At 37.2% G+C, this 27,393-nt stretch overlaps 1 protein-coding gene across 2 annotated transcripts; it reads left to right on the top strand.

Annotated features, from left to right (window-relative positions):
* The first annotated feature begins 1,681 nt into the window (after window positions 1–1,681).
* LOC144647330 (uncharacterized) lies at window positions 1,682–25,262 on the top strand. Of its 2 annotated transcripts, XM_078507119.1 has the most exons (25): window positions 1,682–1,790; window positions 2,413–2,473; window positions 3,502–3,593; window positions 5,721–5,787; window positions 8,540–8,608; window positions 9,483–9,554; window positions 13,160–13,225; window positions 13,346–13,463; window positions 13,767–13,840; window positions 14,326–14,388; window positions 15,486–15,574; window positions 15,985–16,057; window positions 17,031–17,196; window positions 17,915–17,982; window positions 18,375–18,552; window positions 18,998–19,026; window positions 19,928–20,030; window positions 20,680–20,749; window positions 21,454–21,511; window positions 22,399–22,567; window positions 22,655–22,851; window positions 23,425–23,466; window positions 23,625–23,700; window positions 23,935–24,192; window positions 25,041–25,262. In XM_078507119.1, the coding sequence occupies exons 1-25, from the start codon at window positions 1,708–1,710 to the stop codon at window positions 25,067–25,069; spliced, it is 2,370 nt and encodes a 789-aa protein (XP_078363245.1). In that variant the 5' UTR covers window positions 1,682–1,707; the 3' UTR covers window positions 25,070–25,262. The 2 variants fall into 2 exon arrangements, with proteins under 2 accessions (XP_078363245.1, XP_078363246.1); XM_078507120.1 differs by lacking the exons at window positions 1,682–1,790; window positions 2,413–2,473; window positions 3,502–3,593 and adding an exon at window positions 4,603–4,875.
* Window positions 25,263–27,393: the final 2,131 nt, after the last annotated feature.

Below are 27,393 nucleotides of genomic sequence, written 5' to 3'. Positions count from 1 at the left end.
TCCTGTAATCGCGTTCACCGGGCCAGCCCGGTTAAGCGGGCCAGCATTAAATTTCTCTTCCGAGCTCAATATCCGACGAAAAAATCAATGCTACTCCTTCTAAATAGGATGTAGAGGTAACGTAACCTATCCAGCTGCATAAGTGCAAAATATTAACCACGAAATTGCCAGAAAAACCGGTGATCAAGATCATTCGTGCTAAAACCTTTATAAGGGTTGAACCGCCTTTTTTTTGGGACTGAACTAGTGCAAGACCGAACTAACATTGTCATATATATATTTTTTGCCTTTTAACAAAAGATTCAAGTGTGAAAGATACTTTTCCAGTACTTGTATTTTTAGTTGTCGGTTATTGCCAGTGCGACAGAGAGTGTCTCAGTTGCCTGTCTTTTTGTTTCTAGCACGCTAAGCAGGCGCCTATTGGTTCTGGATGTTAGTAGGCTACTTCCTGTCTGGGGAGGGGGGGGGGGGGTCAGTCACTTTTCATATTTTTATGCAAAAGGGTCATGATTTTCTTTTGTTTGGAAGGGGTCAACAAGTTTTGGTTTTGTCTATACCAGGAGCCCATTAATGGGCTCCTGTCTATACTGAATCCTGTCAGCCCACCCCCCGGCCTGCCATTAATTACTAAAGCTTTTGGCTAAGCTAGGCGGTTTAGTCTTACATCAGTTTCTAAAAGAAGTAGATAATGACTATTTTAAATGCAAAATAAACTGAAGAAAAGCAAGTATGAAAATTACAGTTAGTTGCAGTGGCCTACATTTAAGTGGCGTTTCAATATGTGTTTTTATTTTCTAAAGCGCGGAAAATGAACGCAAAGTTAATAGACAACCAGAATTAAGGCCCGGCCAAACGCACGCAACATTTCAACGCAACATATCCCAACATTGTTGGGTCATGTTGTGAGATGTTGCGAAGCAGCTGGTCAAACGCACGCAACATTTCAACACAACATATCGCAACATTGTTGTGCACAACATGTTGCACTCGTTTGGCCATCCTGTTGCAATATGTCGCGGTATGTTAGATCGCGCAAATCGAACTAGTGCGCATGCTCCAGCGCAACAATGTTGCACAAACATGGCCAAACGAGTACAACATCATGCAACATCCAAAATTGTTGCGAGATGTTGGGAGAAAAATTTGACCATTTTCAAACTTGGACCAACATCATCCAACATGTTGCAACAGGGTGGCCAAACGGTGACAACATCTAAACGCAACAATGTTCATATGTTGGCATATGTTGCGTTCAAATGCTGCGATCGTTTCGCTGGGCCTTTGCACGCACAGTCGGTAGACAAAATAAGTGCACCTTTAAGTCATTCCGCGACGTGCAGTTACCAAAGAATCTCTTTATTTTCGCGTACGCCACGAGTTCGACCGTTGAGAGGAAACTCGCCAAAAAACGGCCTCCAAAAGCCTCCCAAAAAGCGATAAAACACAGAAAAAGTACAAAGGCGAGGTTTTGAACGCTAATTCTGTTTACACCTTTTCGAAGGAACCTGGAAACGTTCTCCGAAAACCCAATCTCTAGATCAGAAAGTCGATAACAATCGCGCGAGGCCGAAAACCAGACTTTTTTTGCCAAATTAACATCGCAGGCGCAAAAAACGTTCGGAAGCGCGTTGTTATATTCGTGTGATTGTGACGTTTAATTTCTTAAGTACAGAAGAAGCATTTCGTGAGGCCGCTGCAGAGAGCAATATGGTGTTTGTTACCCTATGGGCGGCCTGTTTTGCCATTCAAAACATATACAGATATTTCTGTCCTGTTCTTGATACAAACAGGTAAGGTAAAAAATGCAGGTTTTCCGAATAACGAGGAGAAAAAAAAAGAAAACACTTTTTAAAAAGTTTTTCGGTTGCCAACCGCACGTCGCATTTTGACTTTTTTAACAAAAAACCAAAACAGCGAACATTTGCTATTTACAAGTAAAATTTTCTACAAATAGCGACACGTGAACAATCAAACTGGTTGCCTGATGAAGACTAGCAGTATTGCAGTTAGTCCAGTCCTTGAACTCTCTCTCTCTTCTCGTGCCTGGGTTCAACTCCTATATTGCAGTCGAAACGTCGCAATCAACACCTCAAAGCGATTCCATTGTGAGACAAACGAAAAAACGTCCATCTTCGCTAGGTTTTAATCAGAAATCAGATGCAAACAGAAAAATGGAATAGAAACAAATTGTCTGGTTTCTTTACTTCCATTTGCAAAACAACGTTGTAAGATCTTTCTTTGAAAGTGGATTGTGATGAGACCAGTTTGATATTTTTTCATTTATGTGCTCTATTTTTCCGCGTGAAAAAAAATTGAACTTTCTAAAAATGTTTAGAAGTCAAGACACATTAAGCTCAAGTGAAAAGAGTCAAATATAGATATGAATACCGTCTTGATTTCTCTCCATTACAGAGGTTGTGAAGACTTGAATAATAACAAAAATTTGAGAGGAGATAACAAGCATGAGTCAAAGGTAAGAAACCATTTAGAACAAATAAAGGTTCATCACAAAGGATGTGGCAGAGTTCAGTGCTTGTTTACGGTGAATGGAGTAAAGGTACGGTTTGCGCTTGGAACCTACTTCTTATTCCAGCCATTCTTTTCTGGCGGGGTGTGGGGGGGGGGGGGGTTCGTGGAGTTGCAGAATAGGGGGTAGGGGCGTGTATGCGTGGAAGATGTGCATGACGCGATTTTATTACATCAGGGATGGAGTGGGGTTTATAGACGTCGAGGGATCGAGAGGGAGGGGATTTTTAGAGATGGGGGAACGGGGTAAGGGGCTTATTTTAATTCAACAATCATAGTCATAATCATCTAGCAAATAAAAAAGTAGATACAAGAGACTGTTTGTGTTGAATTTGTTAAATAAGGCATCTCTACAAAATAGAAACAACAAAAACCAATGATATAAACAGATAGCCCTTAAATCACCGATGTCAAAATAATTCAGTTCTCTTTCTTCAAAGATTGTTTACAATATTTGAATAGTTTACCATTTTGGAGTCGACAGGTTTGGAAGCGTAATCCATTTTATTTTGTTAAATCCAACCAGTAAATTTGGATAACGCTAGCAAAAAGATCAGACTTTTGTTTAACAGCTACAGTCAAGAGAAAAAATTTACGCGACCGGCTTTAGGTCACTTTGGGGAAATGGTAAGTGGCCGCTTAATAGAGGTGGGCCGCTTTATCGGGGTTTGTCCTAAATTAGCCGTCTAAAGCTTGGTTAAAACATTAAAAGATCATCACTTAGGTTATGATAACGGAATCACGTCAAGAGGATAATAAGTGTGTGTTTAAAGGTCTTCTTCGGTTGTTATTTGCTTATTTCGGACTCTTATCGGTCACTAGCGGCACATCCCCATTAGCCCATTTATAGGAAGTGCCCCCCCCCCCCCCGGGGCTTAACTACTTGGATATAATGGACATAAAAACAATAGGCGAATTATTGTCGGGACGATGGGGTTCGGCTGTATTTATATATGACATCTTTACTGTCTACAGGGCTGTGAAACTTCGAATATCCCGCGTGCCAGTGGGACAATAAATGAGGATGATCCATGTATCGTGGATTATAGAGTAAAGAGTAATCACGGGTGAGTGCAAGTGAAAAAACTAAGGCAATAAAATAAAGAATGCATGCAGTATCAACTTAGTTGAGATATTTTAAGCGACATTTATTTTTGCAGTGTTCTATTTTAGGGGAGGGCGGGGTTACGTTTACTGTAAATCAAACAAAATTTAATCGAGATTCAGACTTTTCAAGTACACAAAATTAATTTTCAAGCACTTCATCTCACTGATTAGATTGTCAAGACATCTGTTAGCCAGCCTAAGACCATGTAAAACATACAACATTTTTGGGTACTAACGTTACAGGCATCACCCACGTACGCTCCCAAAGCTTGAATTGCTTCCGCGGCATGGGTGCAATGCTAAGTAGCCGCGCCGGCAGTTCTTCGCGCGCTTCTCCAATACGAAAGAGTTCAACAGTGCTTTTTCTTGGTTTACCTCGTCTTCTCCCGACTAGCCTCCCCTGCTGGCTAGGGCCCTGGTGGTGTTTTTCTAGCTGTTACAAGACCGTTTCAAGAGCCACGGATCTGCCGAGGTAGGACTGGGGATAGTCCTTCCTTGTAGAAAAAACAAGTGCATGATGGGAAAGTATTGTCACAAGTGCAAATCTCTTGCACGGTATTGAGAATTTAGAAGCATCTAAGCTAGTCAGTCCATGCCTCTTGTTCCTTCGTATTTTCAATTTGTATTACTTTATTCTTGAATTATTAGAGTCAAATGTCTTTTCTATACGGGAGGCTATCAGTTAAGAGTCTTGGGCTTATGAAAATATACCGGTTCAATGCAGGATTATTTTTACGATCCTCACACTTCCTCATCTTCGATCTCGTGTAGGACCTGACAAAAATTTACACCAGAAAAATAGTTGCCAAGCACTTTTCCTGAACACTTAATAAACATGACTTTGAATGAAGTACATCTGAAAGCGATGTTGCTCAAGCAGTTTTTACCTTGTGTACTGACCCGTCAACGATTGGATCCATCTTGCTTTACGATGCAGCTGTAAATTCTCTCTAGCTCGACAGAACGAGCAAGAGTAGCGCGGGAGCCTCTATTACGCAGGATTTTATGAAAGGAAAGGAAATAGAAGCAGTCGCTTCCTTATGACTGCTTAGAAACCTTTCCATTGTAAATGACATAATCAAAGAACTAGGTTTCCCCTCCGTTGTTTAAAATCGTCTACGCTATACGCGTTTTCCCTACGAATATGTTGCTCTGAAACTCATGGAACACCACCAAGTGCGAACTTTCCTCGAGTATGAGTTTTACGAAACATCGAAGCAAAGGTCGTGGAGGAGGCGGCAGGTAGTTGTTCTCGAAGTTAGATAAACTTTTACTAATTGTTTTTATTCTTCAATAATCCTTATTTCATAATCGGACAGTTACGTGTCGTTCGATAAAGAAATTCTTCGGTGTTGAGCAACCGGGAATTAATAATTATTGGCCGTGATGCAATGTTTTGTAAAGCTTATAAACCGGCCTCTTATTTTCGAAGTTTACAACTGTCCAAAATTGCTAGTGCGTGTAATGTAGTCGTCGAGTAAAGAGATAGACGATTAACGATTAAAACTTCTTTAATGATTTTTGCTTTCTAGACACCACCAAATTTAAGTTTTGGCAAAGTAGTGATGAAATTCAAAGTAGTGTGCAGTCACGACACATCGAATTTTATCCCTTCAATCAAACCTTTTCAGTACGTTTATGGTTGCTGTTCGATTATACATGATTTCTCTTTTACACTCGGGCTTAAGCTTATAATATTGTGTAAAAATAGTTTGAAAAGTTCAGTGTTGAAAATGAAGAACTGAATTATGCGAACACAACTGGAAATGTATCTGTGAATTCTATTCAGCTTATATCATACTCGTCTTGGGTACTTGAATTGGGCGATCATACAATTATTGTTCTTTTGCGCTCAACACTGGTATTTCCGGTACTTTTCGATGCTACAGGTTATATTTTTAAATGTCATAATATGTTCAAGATCAATTAGTAAAAAAGAACGCTTGTTGAAGAGTGTAAACCCGGATGACAGCTTAACTTCTGTCATTTACTATTATTTTTTACCACTTATAATGTTTAAAGTCTTCATTACCAAGAATGATCAAGCAGCTAAATGATCTTCACCCTCTTGATTTGATTTTCTTCAGGGGTCAAAGGAATTACAGACCAGGCTCCAGTGCAAGTCCACCACTACAAACAATTAATTTTGCCAATGTAAGTATTTTCTTTTATTATTGAAAATTTACTTTATGAGTGCTTGTCACATTGATACACGTGTAAACTGATTGAGTGGTTTTCAATTGAGTGTCTTAAAACCAAAGTAATTATTCTGGCGAAATCACAAAAGACATAGACAATCCATTAAACCAGTCAAAACTTGAACCAAATACCTGGGGTGCTTACCATTTATTGGTTGGAAAGAACTGGTTGGGATGACCAGTGAATAATGGTAAGGTTTTTTTTCCCCAAAATTAGCAAGCCAACCAAGGCGGAAGGCGTTTACCATTTAAAATTTGGGGTGTCTACTATTTGTAACAAAAATGTGGTCGTTGTGACGGTATGAGCAAATTTTCGAATAGAACGTCCAGCCCGATGAGATTTCGCATACCCTTATGCTACCAGGTGTTCCTTCCTGCTCACTTGATCAAGCGCAAAATGTAGTGCTTTTTCTGTTGATGTATAACTGTATATTTTGAGGTAAAAAACAAACTGGGCAGACAGATGCTGTTTAGTGCTGTCGGTTTTTCTAAGAAATGCGATTTAAACAGAATAAGTTTCTACCTATGCAACAAGTGAATTTCGCAGTCATTTTTGAACAACAATTGGCATGTTTGAGATCCTGTGCAGAGAAATTACTAAGTACGCACTCATCAATGATTTCAACATGGAATACCCAAGGCAGACAACCTATTCCTTATGTTAAAGAAGTGCTGGCGTTTATATGCTTGAGGTGAACATACATAAATTATGCACATTAGTATAAAGATGCCATATTGAAATAAAAGCCCTCTAAGAGGACATGTGGTTACTTCTCTGTAGTAAATAAGGACGACAATAATGAGAGAGGAGTTGTTTCTTTAGGTTTATGGGAGAGTACCTTATTATGTACTTATTGACTGAGTGGGAGGGCCGGACGGGAAAATATTTGGCTCGAGGTCAGGACGTACGGACCGAGCGCAGCGAGGTCCGTGCGTCCTGACCGAGAGCCAAATATTTTCCCGTCCGGCCCGACCTAACTCAGTCAATAAGCATTTTATCATATGACCACTGATTTTTTTTTTTTTGTTTGTTTTTCTTTCGTGGATACAGATCATACAGACGCGGCGGCCCGTTTCGCGCGCATTTTGAAAAGCCAATGGTAGCTCGTAATTTGTTTGGGAAGCCAGTAAAGTGCATTTGAACTGCGATGTGCGTACAAAGTTTTTGAACTTCTGTTAAGTTGTCAACCAAATCTTCTAGTTTTAGCTCCATTCCAAGAAGATTTAAATCCGACTTAATTCCTCGTACATTATTGCAGTTAGCAGAAATTTCAAAGGAAACGTTTCGGCTAGTCGTGCTCGTCTCTCAACGAAGAATTAGCGACGTTTCTTCTGAGCCGAAATTCACAATTGGTTTGAACGAGAAGATTAATCAATTTTCCACCAAGAAGAATTTTCGATGTTAAAACAGCATTAGATCTTAATCTATGAAACTACGTAAAGACTTGGAAAAGGATTGTACTGGCAGTTCAGGATTTTGCTTTGCTTCGTTTCCCTTCGGCTTCAAGTTGTTTTGTTTACCACGGATCGTAGGATTCATGAACGTCAGGTTAGTCCTAAACATGTACTCGCATTTTGTTTGTTGTGAATCTTATTACGCAGCAGAAAGAGAAATTTGAGTTTACTTCGCATTTGCATTTTTCCGCAACGTTTATCATGACTTAAACCAGGATACATCTTTTAGGTCTTTGTCCGATTATGTTGTTTTTTGACGGCTTTTATTTCGATTTTATTGTTGTTGTCAGGAGTATTTCTTCCTCATTTGCCAAGTTTAATTTAAACATGCTTTCAAACTACAGCACTTTCTAGATAGTAAAGTTTTAATAAATTAAACATGTTGGAAATTCTTTGCTTTTTAAAAAATCTTTACTATCGTTCATCTGAATTCAAAGCTGTGGAATCAACTGGTTACAAAAATTTCGGCATCTCGCGGCAGTAGCGGGGCCGTACGCATTTCTAGTAGGGCCGTACGGCTTTTTCCAGCCCTGCTAGAGCGAGGCGTACAGCCCTCATACGGGACTCTTTTTCATATGGTTTTCCAAGGAAATTGCGCGCGGGTCCGTACGGGTCATATGATAATGGTACTTATTTCTCAGGTGCTAAATTTCGCAATTTTGAAGAGACAGTATTTACCAGTGTTTCATTTTTGCAATTTGAAAAAATATTAATATATATTACAAACATTGAAAATATGTCAAAAAAACGTTAAAAAATACGTTTTGCGGGTCTTCATTTCGGTTGACCTTCAATGTATGCCTTGGTAACTGTTAACAGCTCTATGTGTGGGAAACACAATTTGTACTTGAAATTGATCAGTTTTTCCCATGGATGTTTTAATTTTCCACTATTCTTTTTATTTAAGATTAAACAGTGTTTTTGAGGATACAGAAAACTTTATCGTGAAATGAAAACAACTTTAGCTCACCGGGTAGCAGCATTGTTTACACTGAAGTGTACTGAAGTCTTCTATTATTGTATAAGACACATACATTCAATTTGCGGTGGGTCTGTTCAGTTAAAGATCACAGAAGATGTCAAAATGTGATAAGAACATCAGTGTTGCACTTGCCTAGCAGCTCGTGGGCCACTTTTTTGATCTTACCACATTTTGATGTCATCTGTGATGTATAACTGAACAGTTGCACTGCAGAATGGAATCTATTTGTTAAACTGTTAACTTTCAAATTCTGGTTCTTATTTTTCTGCAGCTTGAGGATGGGTTTAACACTGATATTTATTTAAACAAGCTTATGGTTTATTATGTTACTAGTAACTTGGTAAGTATGAATATAATAAAACAATATTAATAACAAACCGGCATTTAACAACAGTTTGCCTTTTTTTAGTTTTCAATAGATCTAAGGTTTACTGATCTGTTTTTTTATTTATCAATCACATATAATATTTAAGGGTTGTTTTATACATAAATTATTACAGTGCAATTACTCCAACCTGGACTTCCACCTGGCTTATAGCCTAAAGCCTAAAGTTAAAGCATCCAAAAGCAAAGTAAAGGCAAATGCAAGTCTGTTTTACCTGGATTTGCATGCTATCGACAATGCTATGTTGTTTATGTTGTGGTTTAATTTTAGATTTGGTTTAAAATTTTTAAACCAGTTTGATATTTATTTTCATTGTTTCATATTCATTATTATAATCTGAAACAAAGGGAAATAAAACTCAAACTGGTTTGAAAAAGTTTAAACCAAAGATAAAATTAAACCACAACATATACACTTGGCAGTTCCCATTCTTGCCAGCAGAGTATCATTATTTTTACATTTTACTGAAAAACAAAATGGCTAAAACTTGTTTTGTGACTGCAAAACCGTAAACTTTTATAAACCAATCAAAAAATTACACGGTTTCTCAAGAGGTTTGCATCTTCCTCAACTTTGTAAGGATTTTAAATTTTCTTGTTTCAATTCTTTAAGAAAAATCTAACTAACATATCCAATTAAATTTAACATATGCCATCATTCCTTTTCTTGAAAAATCTTATTGTTCAGGACCTAGAAAACATTTTGTCAGTTTTTCTCTGACAGAAATATAAACACATTGGCTCCATCTTGTAAAATCCTATAACATCAAAAACAAAAAAATAGTGAACTCACAGACAAAAAGAAAAAAAAATTAACTTTTTTTTAACAGGGTGAGACGGCACGAGTTGTGGTCAGAAATGGAGATATTTATGAGGGCATTTTAAAAGCAGTCTCCCCAAAGGTGAGAAATGACTTCAAAACTGTTTGGACCCAGGAGTATCAGTAGTTGATATAGTGTGATGGTCTAGGTGAGAGTTGTTCTGAAAAGAACTGTTGTTTGTGACAACAGTTCTTTTCAGAACAACTCTCACCTGGCCAATCACACTATACAAACTTAAGGTATTAGTTTCCTAAGAAACTGTTAGTTGTATGTTTAGCCTGTGTTCAGCCGTCCCGCTCCACTCAAAAAAGTCGCGGAATTCCAGAATCCTGCCATTATTGATTTAAATTTCACATTAATAATATTTATTATATTGGATATCTGGATGACCGGATTTGAATCATGCAGTACCAAATAGAACAGCAAACAAGGGAGTTAAAATATCATCAAGCTCACAAGACAAAGCGCCAGATTCACTTAATGCAAAAAGCATAACGTTTACAGCACAAAATCTCTAAAACCAGCCTTTTCTGTGGTGAAGAAATTATTCTACATGACACGAGCGTGGGACAAAGAAAAAATCTGAGTCCCCGACGGGAATCGAACCCATGGCCTCCCAGATACCGGTTGGGCGCTCTAACCAACTGAGCTACGTGAGACTCGCTGTGAGCTAGGCCATTTACTAGGTTGATAAGTGACACGTGTCCTGCATACTGCTAGGATCAGCAATGTCGAAATAATCAAATTTGTAGTAAATAATAAAGATGGTAGATTTTAAGCTCGGTGATAAATAGTGAAGAAATTATTCTACATGACACGAGCGTGGGACAAAGAAAAATCTGAGTCCCCGACGGGAATCGAACCCATTCTGGTTTCAGCTTCTTACTTTAAAGAAGCTAAACCCACTTTGTCAGCGTGTTGTAAGTACTGTAAGTAAGTAAGTACGTAATTCGGAAAGCCGACCTAATGCAGATGGGACGCGGACGCCGCAGTCGATGGTTTATTGACATGTCCGAAGTATTTTCGTGTCAAGCGTTCAATCATTGATCATATATTTTGATGGACCACGGATATATCCAATCTTCCATGTATGGCTTCCGATAAATGCCCGGCAATACTCGGATAAATTTTGGCTGCCTTGTGTTCAAAATGTAAATAAAAATAATGGCGGATCGCGAAGCGAATTCAGAACCTTCCAAGGTTGTGTTTTTCATTCTGAACACAGAAATTCCTTCTTTGGGACTAAAAAAATGAAAAAAGCAAAACACCAATTATTTTAAAAGTGGCTCAAATACCAAAGTTCACAAAGTACAGAGCTAAAACCTTGCTAGCAAAGAATTTATCTTTCCTTCGACGGCCGCAAAAACAAGATGACATGGCTCTTCCAATTTGGTTTGAATGCAGTTCAGACTTCATGACTGATCATGGACCTTGTGCGGCTTCTGAAGACTTTTCAAATCAAAAATTATGGTAATGTGCAGTCTTACTTCGAATTTGGAATTAAGCCATCAAGTCAAAATTTGACTGCAAATGTTCGCTTGTGTAAGTAATCAATTTCCATCATTACAGAATCTCACGCCTTTCAAGTTTTTGATTTTGTCCGTTTTAAATACATTTCTTGTCTTGATATGAATGAAAATAAATTGAATTCTGAAACAGAATTTCTTTTAAGTTTCTTTGATTTGTCCATCTCTTAAACTTAAAAGTTTGCCTGGCTAAATTTAGATTCTTTAAAATGTCATAATTTCATAATGCAAGTGTCTTTGCATTGTTGTTGTTGTTGTGTGTTGTTATTATTATTATTATTTTTAGTCTTACCACATGTTTAATCTCATGAAACAGGACATGCTATACTTTAATTGTGTCAAAATAGCTGAAACCACATGCACTCCCGCAAGTGCTTTTATTCTTCATTCTCGAAGTAAAGCTGCAACAGTATTTGGTGAAGCCAGACAAAGATAAATGTGTCATCCGTACAATACATCTTGCAACAGTATTAGTCAATGGCTGGGCCCAGTAGTCATTCTCTTACTTGGATAAATTTCAGAGTTTGTCCATCCAAACCAAATGTTTGAATAGAATTGAGCCAAAACAAACCACACTAACGAAACATGTATCGGAGGTTTCAAACTCTACAAACCATTCAAATTTTTTTAGACCACAATCTTTCACCAAACTATGGCTCTCTCTTAAAGCATAATAAAACATATTGGGCCCTTCAGATCAACAAGTGTCAAGCAAAATGTTGAATGCTTGAACATGTACGCAAAAATAATTTTGAATGCCGCAAGCTTACGCGTATCAACCTCATGAAAAAAAGGCAATTTATGAATGGTGTTAGTGTAAGAGCCGATCAGATAATTTCCCACACATTCCAGGGGAACCGCCTCGTAGCGGAACATGATTTCCTCTGGAGAATAGCGGTTAAGTCGTTCCATCTTGAACCACATTCTTGTAAACTCTTAAGGGACTGTTTTAATTTCTCAAGGGATTACTTTCCGCTGTGTGTGATCACTTGCGATCTCGTAGAAAAAACGTGACTTGTCAAATTTACAAATGTTATATATTAACAATTTTAAAAGTGACACGTCAGCTTTCTTATCTCAACGCACGTGTGTCTGAAAGGCGATCTATAAAAAGCGTCGCACTAACAATGGATTGCATAACTAACGCTAAAACACGAATAAATAATCACTAGCACTTACATCGTTTAAAAATTACAAATGTCAAATATAAACCATACCAAAAAATATCGCTCTTTTCAAAGATATTATTGAAGTTAAAACAAATGCAAGAGATGGGGGCTTCTTTTAGCTTAGAAGCGGTTAAAAATTGGGCCAAATTTGGTTGCTACAAGCGCCATTTTGCAATGATAATGATTAGCGCTTTGCAATCCAAGTCGATGTGACCTCGCATTGACAGCAATGTTGCATAAATCGGCTTTACAACATGCGATCGTATCTACGCAGTTCGAGTGGAATTTCAGTCAAAGACAGCAAATTTCTTTCGTATTTCATCTTCAAATATAATTCGAAAGCATTCACTGTATATATGGCTTTTGTTTAATCCTTCTTTAAGCCCACGAAGAAGCTGTCTTGATATCCGACCCTCGCAGAGCCCAGACAAAACACAGCATGAGTGTATCGATTTGTTTACGCCTTTTTAGTTTCTTGGAAATATCGGTATTTTTTCGTGCTTTTTCGTGGAGCAATCGATACAGCCTTGAACACATCGAACAGCGGTCTATCTATAACAATCTAAATATGGCGTCACAAAAACAAAGCATCGAACGCATATTTTGCTGTTTCATTTGCTAATTTCGCTGCCGTAATTGACTGCCTCGAAAGGTCCTTGCAATTTTAAAGTATAGAATTGTCTCGGTGAAATTTGCACTGTTTATTTGTGTAATGTTGAGGAATATGTAAATACCTGGCACGGACAAGCCATTTTTGACAAAATTATATGGCTGCATTTCCTCTGCGAAGATAGGAAATTGTTAAACTAAACTACAAAGCAACTGTAATGATAAGTTTAAAGAACAATGCACAGGATAAACCTTCGACTCATACTTTGTGCAAAAAAGTCGGTATCTCGAAGAGACTTTGATTTTGAGTGGAGCAGGACGGCTGTACACAGGCTATTGTATGTTTTATATGAACAACAAGTAATTCATATTTTTGTTTTAGTTTGATTGTACTTTAGGCGAGGCTCATCTTGTACAACAAAAAAAGAGCAATGGACTTATTATTGAGGTACTATTAAGTTAGCAATCATAAAACTATCTTTTCATTTTTGTATCTATTTCTCTTTTACAGTGCATAATGTAATCTTGCTTGGCTGTAAACTTCATACTGGTATGTTATCTCTTTTAGGATGAGCGAATTGTACCAAACAGAGAAAGGCTAATTAGCAATCTCTTGATTGCACTAAAAGATATTGTGAGTGTGAACATTACTAAGACAGAAGAGCCAGAGATTGCACCCTCAATCGGTAAGACCTGTGCTTTCAAGTTAAAGAGTTTATACATTTTCACAGTTGCCAAACAAGACAATTTTTGTATGCCCATTTTTTTTATTTCTGGTTCTTACCCATGTACAATCTCACTGGTATTTTTCTTTGTTTTAGATTAATAACTTAATGTTAATCAGATATAGCTAAGTTACAGGACAATGCTGCCTCTATTATTTGGCCTTTAGTCAGAGAACGCTCTGTACAAGAAAGTTTCTTCATAGTAGGTTTTTTTCTCATTTCTGGGGTGTATAGGTTTATTGATGATAAGTATTGATCCCACAGATAGCTTTACTGATGAGGCCATTGCAGCTGCACAGAAGCACACCAATGGTCAAATAGTGGAGCGACCTCTCCAGGTGCAGATTTTCATTCCTTCTCAGTTAATTCTCAATTAGAATTTTTATGTTAATAAACAAATAATCTTTTATAATTAAATCTTCGAAAACCAAGGTATTGTTTCCCTTCACATAAAACTCTTTTTTTGGTATCAGATAAAGTTTACTGCTACTTTGTTAAAATTTCCACAAAGAAGTGTCTATGACCATAACCATTTCCAATTATTGCCTGAAGTAATCACAAGTCTGTGGTTTTGCCTTCAGGCACATTGCACCCTCAGAGCTAAAAAGTAATGTCTCGTTGTTTGGGTCAAGTTGATTTTCCTGCTGAGCACTTTCTCAATGGCCAAGAGCCCAGTTGACCCATCTGCTAACTAATATAATTATGGTTTAAAAACAAAAAAAGTTAACTTACACAGTCAAAGGTGGCTGTCTGGAAAGTAATCTGGAAATTTATTTTATTAATTGTCTTTTCAACCCCTGTTGTTGTTTTATTCTGTTTGTAGAAATGGATTCCACAGGATGAAGAGCTTGACTTAGGAGGAGGGTTGGAGGACAATGTGAAAGTGGTAAATAGCTTAAAATTAACTCATACCCAATAGACATATCCTTTTGGTGATTTTTTTTATTATTTTTCCCTGAAAGTCAATGAATATAATGTGGAAAAAATGTAATAAATTTATGAAGTGGGAATTTCAGGATTCAGTTCAATCCCAGATATTCTTAATGGCTGTTAAGCATTATTTTCAAATGAAAAATGTTGTGTAAAAAAAACTTACATATACATGTACACTTTGTTTTAAGTAGCTTCTCAAAAGACAGCTGTTTGTCTTGACGTTTTATTTTGCTTTTATTGAAAACCAGCAGTTGTATGGTACCTGCTGTTTTGGCCATGCATGGTTGATTTCACCAGACATTTCTTAACTTAGATCATTGATCATGTTTAAAACATCCAACATGGCCACTGTATAGAGTGGTTCTATTTCTTCTCATTTCTTGGTGCTCAGCAACGCTTGTTTGTGTGGCAACTTTCTTAAAACACCTCTGTTATTATACAAATCAACACTAAGCAGTTTTGGTTACATTTGAATCATTTGAGCTTCAAGGATACTGTTGTATTTTGTGTTTGGGAGAGAAAACTTAGCAGTTCATAGTGCTGCATTTGTGGACTGAACAGACTTGTTGGTGAAAGATACTTTGATTTGGTTTGATTCAGCATAAGAGCCACCTCTATCTTCAGTATCTAGATAAAAGTGACTTAATCATCATCAGAGTCAATGAGCTCCTCATTCAGTGTGTTTGTTGAGTTTGTGTCATGGCTGTAAGTTGTTTTGTTATGGGGCAAAAACTGAGCCAGTTTGCAAGCAGCGATGTAGAAGTTGAAGTAGATGTTCAGGTATTTAATATTTCCATAAAAAATACATTATTTTCTTTTGTTAAGCTACAGTACTATTATTTTATTTTCTACACTGAATGTACAGTTGTAATATGAATCAATTTACATCCCATAAAATAACACCTTTATGATAACTCTTTGTTAGTCTGAACATGGATGCAATCTGCTTGCTCCTCCAAACCCTTTTTAACTCCCATGCATCTCCCCATCCTGTGCAGTCCTTGTTGATTCCATAAAATAATATACATGTAACATATCGCTTTGTTTTAGAATGGTTGGTCAGCTGATGAAATGTTCAAAACGAACCAAGAAAAATTTGGTGTGACTTCAACATACAGTGATGATCTATTACAATACACGTTAGTAATGTTTCCCTTTAAGTTGTTTTTCTAAATTAGTAGCTTATACTCCTAGTTTTCCATGATTGTTTAACAGAATGATTGCTCACTAAAGACTATCCAACAGATATATCGCTATCAAGTGGATAAGTGTTAACAAAACAAACTATGCTGCTTCGTACAGAGCTACCCACCGGATAGTTATTAATTCAGTGGAAAGCACTGGACTTTCACCCAGGATCTAGCTTGTCAGTGAGCCCATAATGTTATCCATTGGATAAGAATAATGTTAACAAATGTTTCTGTGCTATACACTGGTTGGTCATTTGTCCAGGGGATGGTGTAATCCATCTAAAGAACAACCAGGCTCAGAAAAAAATGCATTCTTCAAGCTGAGAAGAAAATCAAAATTTTTCTTATTAACTTTTTAGGACACCACTTCCAAAAGACAGCACAAGGGAGATGGAACTGAAAGCAGAACAGACAGCTCGTGAAATTGAACAGGTCAGCTACTTACTTAGAATCTGGTAAAACGATTGTTTTTTTTTTTTATTAAACTGTACAATGGAAAGTCATAAAAAGACAAAGCTACCAAGTGCTGTACCACTTTACAAATTTGGCAGACAGCCTTAACATACAACATGGCAAGGCTTTGATTTACTCTGAAACAATGAAAAAGATTATTAAAATTAATTAAAGTAATGATAGTTAAACAAAAGAAAATTAACAATAATTATTATTGGATGAGGTTGAGCAAAATATCATGATTTGTCAGTGGCGAGCAGATCAATTATTGGCTGAAGCCTAAGGCTGAGGGAAATAATTGATCTTTGAGTCACTGACAAATCATGATATCTTACGAAAACCAAGTTCCACATTGTTTTATCATTTGATCACTAAATTTGTTTGCACGTCAAGTTCGTAAGTAAGTAAAAAAGTTTGCGGAATTTTTGCAGAGGAAAGCGTAACTTCGCCTTCGATAATACGAGCTGGACTTCATACAATTATCTTTCTTTCAGATATTGCCGAAATACAATAAGGGGAATTTCCATCTTTGTATTTTCACTGTTTTTTCGGGCCTAGTAGACAAATCCAGACGCTCTTCGACGTCTCAGGAAAACAAGTTGCCATTTTTCTTGGAAGTGGACACAACTATGCTTGTGCAGAATATTGTAGCAAAATCACTGTCAGACGCTAATGTGCATGAGCAGATCATTATTTGTAGGCAGTTACTGATATTTGCAGATCAGGTGGTGGGCTCTCGGCCAATGAAAAGGGAGGAAAAATGCATTTAAGGATAATAGCAATTATTGTTATTTAATGTTTACTTGAATCTTTTGATTAAGAATTAGAAGGGAAAGGATAAATTATTACACTACAAATTATTTTTTTTTTTACACAAAAAGCCAAAATTAATTTTCTGAAAAAGGAATGTTAGATAAATTTGTAATGTTGAACATTGTCCTTCCTAAAACAGTCAAGGGGTCACATTCTCCGCCAAGAAGTTGACAGTGGACGCACTGAAGAGGAGGCGTTTGCTGCTGTTGTTAGACCCCAAACAACAAGTGCAGCATCAAAGACAAGTCAGGCAGCCCCTGGACATTCGTATGCTGAAGGAAAGTCTCAGAGAGGAGCTACAGAAGGTACACACCTGTACTCTTGCACTTGGGTTCAGTAGTTTGAACTTATCTAAATATTGTACATGAACTTACCAATGGGTCTCTTTGTAGTGAAGTGTTGTTTACAGAATTCTTGCCCAACTTTGTGCTAGTTTTGAGAAACCCTGACCTTAGGTCTACAATTTTGTACTACTTAGCTCCCATGCCCCTCCCCCCCCCCCCTCCCTCCAAAAAACAAAAAACAAAAAAACAAAACAATATACCAAACAAATCAACAGGGTGGAAGTTCACTTTTTTGCTGAAAGCTGGTGGCCTGTTTGCCATTAATTTAACACAAAGTTTCCAACATACTTTGGAAATGGAAACTCTCCAGTTTTCATTTGTTGAAAAAGTCATACAGTTGCTTATTCTTTAAGGTTGGCTTGAGTTGCATTACATGTTATGTTATTTTCATTGTCTATACTCTCAATGGCCACAGCTTTCAACAAATTAATGTACATTTTCCAGTTATTGTAAAAATGTATATTACCACTCGCTTTGGTTTGAGGCCAAGAGGCTCTGAAGAAAAAGCACAATTTTCGTCATTCTAAGAAGTCTCATTTTTTAATTAAATCTGCAGGGTGAAACTTGCAGATTTCAATGTAATGTGAAACAAAATTTGTTAAAAGAAACTCCATAAACAAGAATACTTACTCAAAGAAACAATGAAAATTCATTCATCATGTTTTGTTTGAATCTCTAGCCGTTCCCCCAGCAGCAATGCCATCAGACGAGAGGAAGACTCCTTGCACCGACACACAAACAGCTTCGGTGAGTTATTCAATATAAAATTCCATTACCTTGTGCCATGTCACCAGAATGAGAAAAACCATAACCAGCAACAACAAGTGCCCTTTTAGTCGATCAAGTATATGTTCGAGTGGGCAAGTTAACACTTTTGGACTTTTTAGTTAGAAGATAAAGTAAAGCCACTGTGAAAGGGCTTTGGGCTAGCACATAATAGTTCCAACATTCTCAATGGCAAGCTTGAAAATCCACTTTCTTTGCACCCTGCCAACATGTGGACTGAGGCAGTTGATCACATCGATCAGAGATTTAGTCAGTATCTTAAAAAAAGCAACAATATGAGGAAGACAAGTAATAAAACAAGATAAACTTTATGGCCATCTTATCTCAAACTACTTACTATGTTTTTGTTTTAGCTCAACACTAAATCCACAAGTGCAGCTCCTGTGCAGTTCACTGCTAAGAGCATTGAAACTGCATCAACTAACAAGCCTGCTGAACAGGCTGTAAAGCCATCTCCCACTGTAGATGGGGGAGCAAGTGAAGTGCAACCATCAGCTTCTTCAAAATCCGATCATCGTGATGTAATGAAAGGTAAAAAGAACTTGAATTTTGTTTTGAATTTTGTCATTCTTTGAACATCATTTGTATTATCTAGATTGTTATTTATACGTTTTCACAAAAAAATTTGAGCCTGTGGTTGCCAGTCTCCTTTGCAGCCATTATTTGGGATGACCTAAATGATGGCTGCAAAGGAGACTATAGTTTCTGTAGAATGAAGCAAGAAGGAGTATTTCTATACAGTGATAGTCCATCACACAGTCACTCCCAGCATTTAATTCATTGGTACTCATTTATACAGCTGGCCTGAGGGAGACACTGACAGTAGTGTCTTGCTCAAGTGCATAGCGCAGTGAACCAAGCTAAGGCTCACACTCACAACACTCAATCCAGAGTTCAGCAAACTACTTTAACCACCACTGTGCCTTCCATAAGGTTTACATGACAATATTTTAAATTTTATTTCCTTTGGTTTCAGATTTGAAGGAGTTCCACTCAAACTTCACGGTAATGGCCCCTTTGCTTTTTAAGTACACCAAAAAATTATTTAATTTGCACAGTCTTAACTTGAATTTTTTAGGAAATGGTTCTGTTTTGATTAATTTCTAAGGATTATCAACATCTTGTTCCTCTTTTCATATTAAAAATACAATACTTTTTATTGATTTTACACCTAGCGAGGAGAATAAAACAAGTTTTCAACTAGGGAATATTGTGATAATGTTTTGATGTGGCACCAAGTTTTTATTACCTCAGTGGAATCCCATTGAGGTTTGAGAAATCGGGATTCCTACATGCAACATAAATGGTGTTAGGCAAACAGTAAAGAGAAGAACACAGCTAGAAGACAAGCAGTAAGCACTTCCATGCTGTTCCATACATTCTTCATATGGAAATAGTTATTAAAATACCGTAATGAATCGATTTAGCGCACAGGGCGCTTATTTACTTTTGGCACCTCAAGGGAGGGCGCTTATTCGAGACAGGGCCCTTATTCGGGACAGGGCGCTTATTTAATTTTTTGAGAAACAGCCAATTGTTCAAAACAAAACTTTTATAAATATTAAAATATCTAACAATAACAGAAAATGTAACAGTAACAAATTGTTGAAAGTTCAGTTACTTTTGAAAGAATTGTCTATTATAGCAATAGACATATACATGTACGGTACTGTGAATGTTCATGAGTTTATAAGAATGGGGGCGCTTATTAGAATGGGGGCCCTTGTTGGAATAGGGGCGCTTATTGGCAAAAACACATTCAAGGGGGCACTTATTCGGAAGGGGGCGCTTATTGGAAGGAGGGCGCTTAATCGAATCATTACGGTAACTTATTTATACTTAATATTTCAAAATATAATTGTATAGAATTAAGTATATTCAGTTACCTCTTTGATTTGATTAATAGCTTGGTGAAAAACCGTCAAAGAAACCTAAAGAGGTACAGCCAGCAGAATCTGACAGAGTTGAGGCTGCAACAGTGAGTAAGGCAGCAACCTTGCCAAACACTGGTATGTATACACTGCTGCTTGGAAATTTATTTACAAAATTTTAAACTCGAAGTTTGCTTAAAGGCACCGGTATATTATACCTGTGGTTTCACAATAATTTTCCCTTGCAACAATATTACCTTGTTAACTGAAACAAATAAAACACATCCCCAACTGGACATTTTATTTTTAGTTAGTTATTATTATTGCACTGTTATGTAATTTAATTTGACCTAAAATATCATGAGAACATGCAAAATATGAGACAATATTACACTGTAGTATTCTTTATCCGTTTTGGAGTTAAAAAATTCTATTGAAGCTGAAAAATCAATTCCTTAGTTTGATGGTTTTACAATTTATACTTATAAAATGGACACTGGACTCATTTTATGCATTTTTCTTGCCCCTTAGGACTAAAAAAATCTGTAGTAAGTTTAAGACCATCAAATAAGGTGTATGCATATCACAGTTCTCCAAACATTTGAAGGGGAAAAATTCTTGGCAAGGAGAATGTTCATGCATAATTTTCACTCACACTTTAGATATTATTATTTGCTTTCTTCTGTAAGACTAATTACCACAATAGAACATGAAAAACTAAGGAAGGCAATATCATACTTTGTCAGTTAAAAACTCACTACTAAATATCAACTTATAACTACCCTAGAACCAATGCCCCCTGCCCCTGATGTGGAAAAAACAGATGACAAAAAGACTCCAAAGAATGCTGAAGACAGGTACTTAATAGCTATCCTTTATTGCACACGTTATTATTTTTGTCATCCCATTCAAGGCCTGAATTCTTTTCAGGCATTCTTTTCACAGTTGTTCAAGTTGTATGCATAGTTGTGATGATCTTTCATGTTAAATGCCATTATTTTGTCATGTATTTAATGAACAACAAGAACCTGCAGAATGTTTTCAAGAGTCATGGAAAAAAAGTAATATTAAAGTGTCACTTGGTGCATCAGAAAATTACATGTACAAAAAACCTCATTTATATATCACGTTAAAATACATGTAATTTACCCAAAATGCTGGTGACAAAATTTTAGAGATGCTATATAAATACAGAAGGTACTGGTAACTATGACATGTATAAAATACAGCTCACCCCATCAGATCATAACCCACCTGTCAGAGAATATGAAGGTGACCAATATTAGTTCATGTTCCATATATCCAAATTAAATTCAAACATGGTGACAAGGCTTTCTGTCCAATTTCCATATTTGGTTTTGTTTTCTTTGTATCAAGTCTGAATATTTAAAAATTTGCATTTGTAGTAGGCCAAGGGAAGCTTCGGAGACTTGTAAGAATTTTGATATATATATATGAAACGTGGGCCATTTGAATAAAGCTGGGCTAATACTGTAGATTTGACCCTTTTGTAGCAGTGCAAGTTGTTTTAGTTTTTCAACCATTGTCTTTTGTTTTGTAGCATTTTGACTAAATCCAAACTGAATCCTAATGCAAAGGAATTTAAATTTACCCCTAAGGTGAGTCAAGAAACCTCATTTTTGCTTTTACACAATCTGTATTGCACTAACTTATTTTGGATGTGATATTAACTTGGCAAATTGATGAGTAAGAGGAATTTCTATTTCAAGTTTGCGAACAAATAGTAAGTAAGTAAGTAAGTAAGTAAGTAAGTAAGTAAGTAAGTAAGTATGACTTTATTTAACGAGGGTGACACCTGACAGTAATCAAACTGATAAACTTGTGGCCCTCAAATGAAATTATTATATTGACTTGTTCGTGACATCACAAGAACCTTGGATCAGGTGTCCCAATCTGCTCACAAACTGCTTAACTTGAAAGGATTTTTAGAATGTCACTAAAGAAAAAAGTCATGGATGGAATTAGATAGGGGGATGGTAGCGTGATCAAGTGGTTAGCACTGGACTTGAAATCTGGTGGTCACAAGTTCAAGTCACAACTTTAAGTTCTATTCACCACTATCTTGGGGTTATCCGGAGTTCAACTCTTTCACTATGCTTGTATATGTTGTGGTTTAAATTTATTTTCCTTTGTTTCAGATTATGTGAATGAATTTGAGGCAATAAAAGATAAAATCAAATTAGTTTGAAAAAGTAATAATAATAATAATAATAATAATAATAATAATAATAATAATAATAATTTAATGCTTATTTGGAACAAATTAACATGGATATATGGATATAAAAGTTAAACTCAAAGATAAATTTTAACCACAAGGGCAGTGGGCAATTAATGGATTAAGCGCTGTATTTTAAATATTTCATTGAAGGAGTGGTCAATTAAGAATTTTTATGTCATTTCAATTTTTTTCCTGGAACGTTACTTATTGTATCAACCTGCCATATGTCTGTCATTTTTACCGAACTAATTTGTTTTTCTGTAGAAACCTGCTCCCTCACCCCAGCCGCAGCAGTACATGGTTGCAGCGCCTTTTTCACCTACCTCAATCAGACCTCATTTAACTCATAACCCGTTCCCACCTCCACAACAAGTGATGATGGTAACACCACAACAGTACAATGTCTACAGAGGGAAACAGCCATTTAACAAACGTAAGTTCAATACCTGCAAAATGTTTTTTTGACATGGAAACATTTTGTTGTGAGATCAGCTGACAAATGAAACCTTTGTCCTTACAGCTGCCAGAGGTCAGTCATATGGTGGCCGTGAACAAGGGGAATCACCGCCGTTTATATCAGCGGCTGCTGCAACTGGCAGTCCAATCATAGCACCAGGAGGGAACACATTTCCTCAACAGGTGTACCAGCTTCCATCTCAGCCAGTTGCTTATGTGCAGTCACCTGCAGGGATGGTGCCACAGCAAGTGATGCAGCAGGTTGGTAGTGTGTTCTGTTTTGATATTTGCATGCTGTTACCATTTGCATCCAAGGATTTGTCTCTGTTAAATTGGTGGCTGTCAAGGGGGGCAGGGAGCCCCAAGCCTACTATCAAAATTGATAGACACTGAGTTGTCCAATTGTTTTAGCATAACCCAGTGCCTGTCCTGTGAATAAAATTAATAAAAATTAATTATTTATAGTTTTGTTTAATATTTTTCATCTTCAATGTGCACCACAATGCTGCATATGCTCTGAGGGCCTATTATTGATTAATAAGAGGTGCCTGTGTAGCCAATCAGATTGTGAGTTTTCTAAAACAGTCTTTCTAAAACAGTCACCGATGGGACTTGCTCCAACTGTCTATCTTAGAGAGGTGTCCATCTTATAGGGAGTTTAGTTGCAGTAAAACGACTTAAAAAACAGCAGGGACGGGACCAACACAATGTGTCCCTCTTATAGAGATGTCCGTTAACGTGACTGTAGTCGATGACTGGGTTATGCTAATAGAGGTTGTCTGTAATTATATATTGTGGTGATAGTCTGAGTGATATTGTTTATGTATTTTTCAGTATGTAGTACCAGGCCATGGACCGCCACGATTTATTGCGCCGGTATGTACAGTAACTATGGTTTCTTTAATTGTTGTAGTATGGCAACAGGTCAAAAGCTTATCATTCAAGGAGTCAATCCTTCTGAGGTTGTTAATTGCATGATTGAGTCATGAGTAGCTAAGATAACTGGATTAACAGGTTTTCTTATTTCTTTACAGGTATCATCGCCAGCAGGTGGTGCTGCTGTGCCAATGTCACAGGCATACCAAGATGGTACACATGTGCCAGTATATGGTAAATATTTGAACTCTGCTTTGGAAAAGCTTGTGTCTGTTGCATGAAAAACATGACGAATGTATACAGCACACGTTACTGTAACGTTGTATTCAGCCAGGCAAACTACAAATATGGACAGGGAACTAAACTGAACAACTGAACTAAACACTCTTGCATCCGGGCTATATGCACAGTCTAACACTCTTCATGTAAGAAATAACGTCTAGTAACATGTTTGTTTTGATCCTTTAGTTACTGGTAACATGGCACCGATGCAGAGTGCTGGCACTCCTCAGGGTCAGCCTCAGCCTAGTCCATCACAACAGGGTCAGTTTATTTTCACACCCATGCCACAGATGCCAGGCCAGCCACAAGCTACAGGGCCTCATCAGGGACAGGTGACTCCTGGCCCAGCTCAGTTTGGTCAATCACCGCTTGTTTACATCCCCCAAGTGCCACCTAATGCAAGTGTACCGACGTCAGCTTCTTCATCCGTACCCTACATGCCTGGTAAGAATGCCTTGTCTACTTACTTGACACTTGCAGTAGTTGCCAGCTGTTATGTTTGATTCTCTCTCTTGCTTGCACTTCTTGCTTTAAAAAGAGCCCATCAAGGAGGAATATAAAAAAAACACACATGCAGTTGCTACGGAAAAACCATTTCCGCCCCCCCCCCCTTTCTATGGAAGCTGTAGAGGAGGCTAATTTAAATGTATCTAAATTCCAACGTATCTCCGAGGCTTGGGGAACTGAAACAAAATAAATGATATATATTAATCCCTCAACGTCAATTATATTTTGTTTTATTACCCCAAGGCTTGGGGCCAGGTTAGACTTAAATTTATTATCACGTTTGGGATGAAACATGCGTGCGACTCTAGCCTGCGGGTGTGCCACAAACGTGAGTGGTGTATTTAAGGAGAGCCTTGCTCACAGGCTGAAGTGGCTCGTTCTCCTCGTGGCTTCGCCGCTCGTGCGTGTGATCCCGCTCCAAGTCAGTCGTTTATCAATCAGGCATTGGGCGTGCGGGATTTGCCTGTAGACGCGCGCGAAAAAAAAACGGAACGTGACCTGCCTGTCAGCTGCTAAGCGTCCGTTGTTAGTTCTCCAGCCATTTTGACACGCGTTTTGCGCATGAGAGCTATTTTAGCATCGCGCTAACATAAACAGCCTTCCACTTTAGATAAAACCCGCGAACTTCCCTTTAATAAATCATGCATTATGCTCATTAAGAGACAACCCAAAACTCTATATCAAAATATTAAATTAAACGAATTGGAGCAAGTCTAATCGCTGGTGTGATCCCAAACTAGACTCTGGCTAATTAAAATTGTGCTTGTTAATTTCTTGTTTGATAGGAAACTTCCATGGTGACAGGATACAGTAAAAGCGCATTTGCCATACAGATTAGTCAGTCAGCCTGCCTGCTGCTGCTGCTTACACTGTGTTCGTGAAGAGTTTTACAGAAGCCCAGCAACAGAGGGAGGAGTGACAGAGAACCTCCTTTCCCTCCCCTCCCTGTTGTATTTAAAAAATTGCAGAAGCAAATAAAGTATTTGTTGGTTTAAATTTTGATACAACTTGTGGGATTATTCATGTGTTTTTTGTTTGTTTGCTTTTCATCCACTCATTTATTAATTGTTTCATTTTTTGTCCTTTTTCACTTGGTCTGAATTTATTAAGGAAAACAAGCACTACGTTGACTTGCTGTACGTTTTCGGCAGAGAAGTTTCTTAGAGATATGACATGTGGTTTTAAAGAGGCTCGATGTAGTTTTTTTAGCCGAAAGGTGGTTGTTTTGAAAATTAAAATTATCTAGGAAGCCAATGTTTGATTTTTGCCAAAATACACCATAATGATCAGATATGACCAAATTTTAATTTTTTACCCGTCACTTTGTCACAAAGGTTACCATAGCAACCACGGACGTTTTCTTTTGTTCTCAAACAAGCTTGATTTTCTCGAAATCTACATTGACTCTTAGTATTCATTTTTTGATATGTTTAAGTATGGTAGATTGACTACCTGTACACAAAATTTTAGGAAAATCTGTAAGAGCGTTTTAGAGTAAATCAAGAATGAAGTTTTTGGTATTTTCTTATAATTTCTTACAATCGGCAGTCGATATATTTTAACAAATTAAAGCAAAAAGGCTTTCGCTTTTAGTTAATGGTCTTTGATGGTGTAAGTATTTATATTTTAGTAAGAGAAACTGTGCTCAAATAATACGAAACAATTTTAAAGCGCCTATTTTATATTAAAACAGTGTTTTTCAAAAAATTTCAATCCTGATTTACTTGAAAACGCTCTTACAGATTTTTCTAAAATTTCGTCAACAGTTAGTCAATCTACTAAACTTTAACATATCAAAAAAATGAATACCAAGAGTCAATCTAGATTTCGAGAAAATCAAGCTTGTTTGAGAACAAAAGAAAACGTCAATCGTTGCTATGGTAACCTTTGTGACTAAGTGACGGGTAAAAAATTAAAATTTGGTCATATTTGATCATTATGGTGTATTTTGGCAAAAATCGAACATTGGCTTCCTAGATAATTTTAATTTTCAAAACAACCACCCTTTAGCTAAAAAAACTACATCGAGCCTCCTTAACAGTGCCAGTCTTGTGCGGCACTGAGGTAGAAAATCAGCGAGCTCTATAAATAAAACCTTATTTTACTATAATTATAGTTCAGTTCCCTCGGTCACGTACTTGTGGTTTTGACATTTTACTTCTGCCTCTTAAAAGATCTCTTCCTTGCATGTTTTTTTTTTTTCTGGGCGTATAAAGGATGAGGATCGATACTGACCTAACTGCAACATCTTAGGGACTGGTCAATAAGTATCAGGGGGGGGGGGGTGGGCCGGAGCAATTGGAAAAGTGGTGGCTCAAAAATTTGTGGCCCACCCCTTCCGTCTGGCTCAAAACCGACTAACCCACCCCTGACAGGGGGTTGAAAATTACATGACCCACCCCCCTTTGCTAAAAAAAAAAATCAAGGGACCTATCATTTCTTTATCATCTGTTAGGGGTTGGAGATTTTTTATTTGACTTCAGCTTTTTAAGTGAAATTCCCTACATAGACATTTTCCCTGATGAACACTGCTGTTCCATGTACGTCTTTTTTTCATTTCTTGACACACCAAAGAAGGATGAATTTATCACTTCTCATACTAGCCTTTTGTAAGTTTTCCACATATTTGTGTGTAAAGTCCATGGGGAAATTTAGACACAAACATATGCAAAAAAACTGAATCAGTATATGATATTAATTCATAATCAATTATATATTGAAGAGTTCATATTTTTATACAGAAATTAATAACATAAATAAAATACAACCACTGTCCATCATTCATATTTGCAAATTGTTTGAGAAATATATCTTATTAACCAAGCGCGAGGGCCGTACTGGGCGAATATTAGCCCGAGGTCTTGACAGTACGGTCACGAGCAAGCTTGGTTAATAAAAGATTTATTACACAACTAGAAACTTTGTGTAGTGGGAATTGCTACCCGGTAGATGTCGTGGAAAACAATGTGCGGCAGAACTTTTACGCTCGCTATTTATTTCTGTGTTTAAGGTCATTTCATTTTCAAAGCAATAAAAACTCCGAAAAAATCTTGCGCTAAATCGTGAGGGAATTAGCACGGGATCATCCGGGACAAAACCCGGTCCAATACTTGGAAAATATCGGCCCTCGCGGGACCG

The sequence above is a fragment of the Oculina patagonica genome, chromosome 3 (assembly GCF_052425735.1).
Source record: "Oculina patagonica isolate OP01 chromosome 3, crgOcupat, whole genome shotgun sequence".
In the NCBI taxonomy this organism is placed as follows: domain Eukaryota; kingdom Metazoa; phylum Cnidaria; class Anthozoa; order Scleractinia; family Oculinidae; genus Oculina; species Oculina patagonica.
The sequence above is the reverse complement of the archived record's forward strand: the minus strand, read 5'-3'. Positions and strand labels throughout refer to the sequence as shown.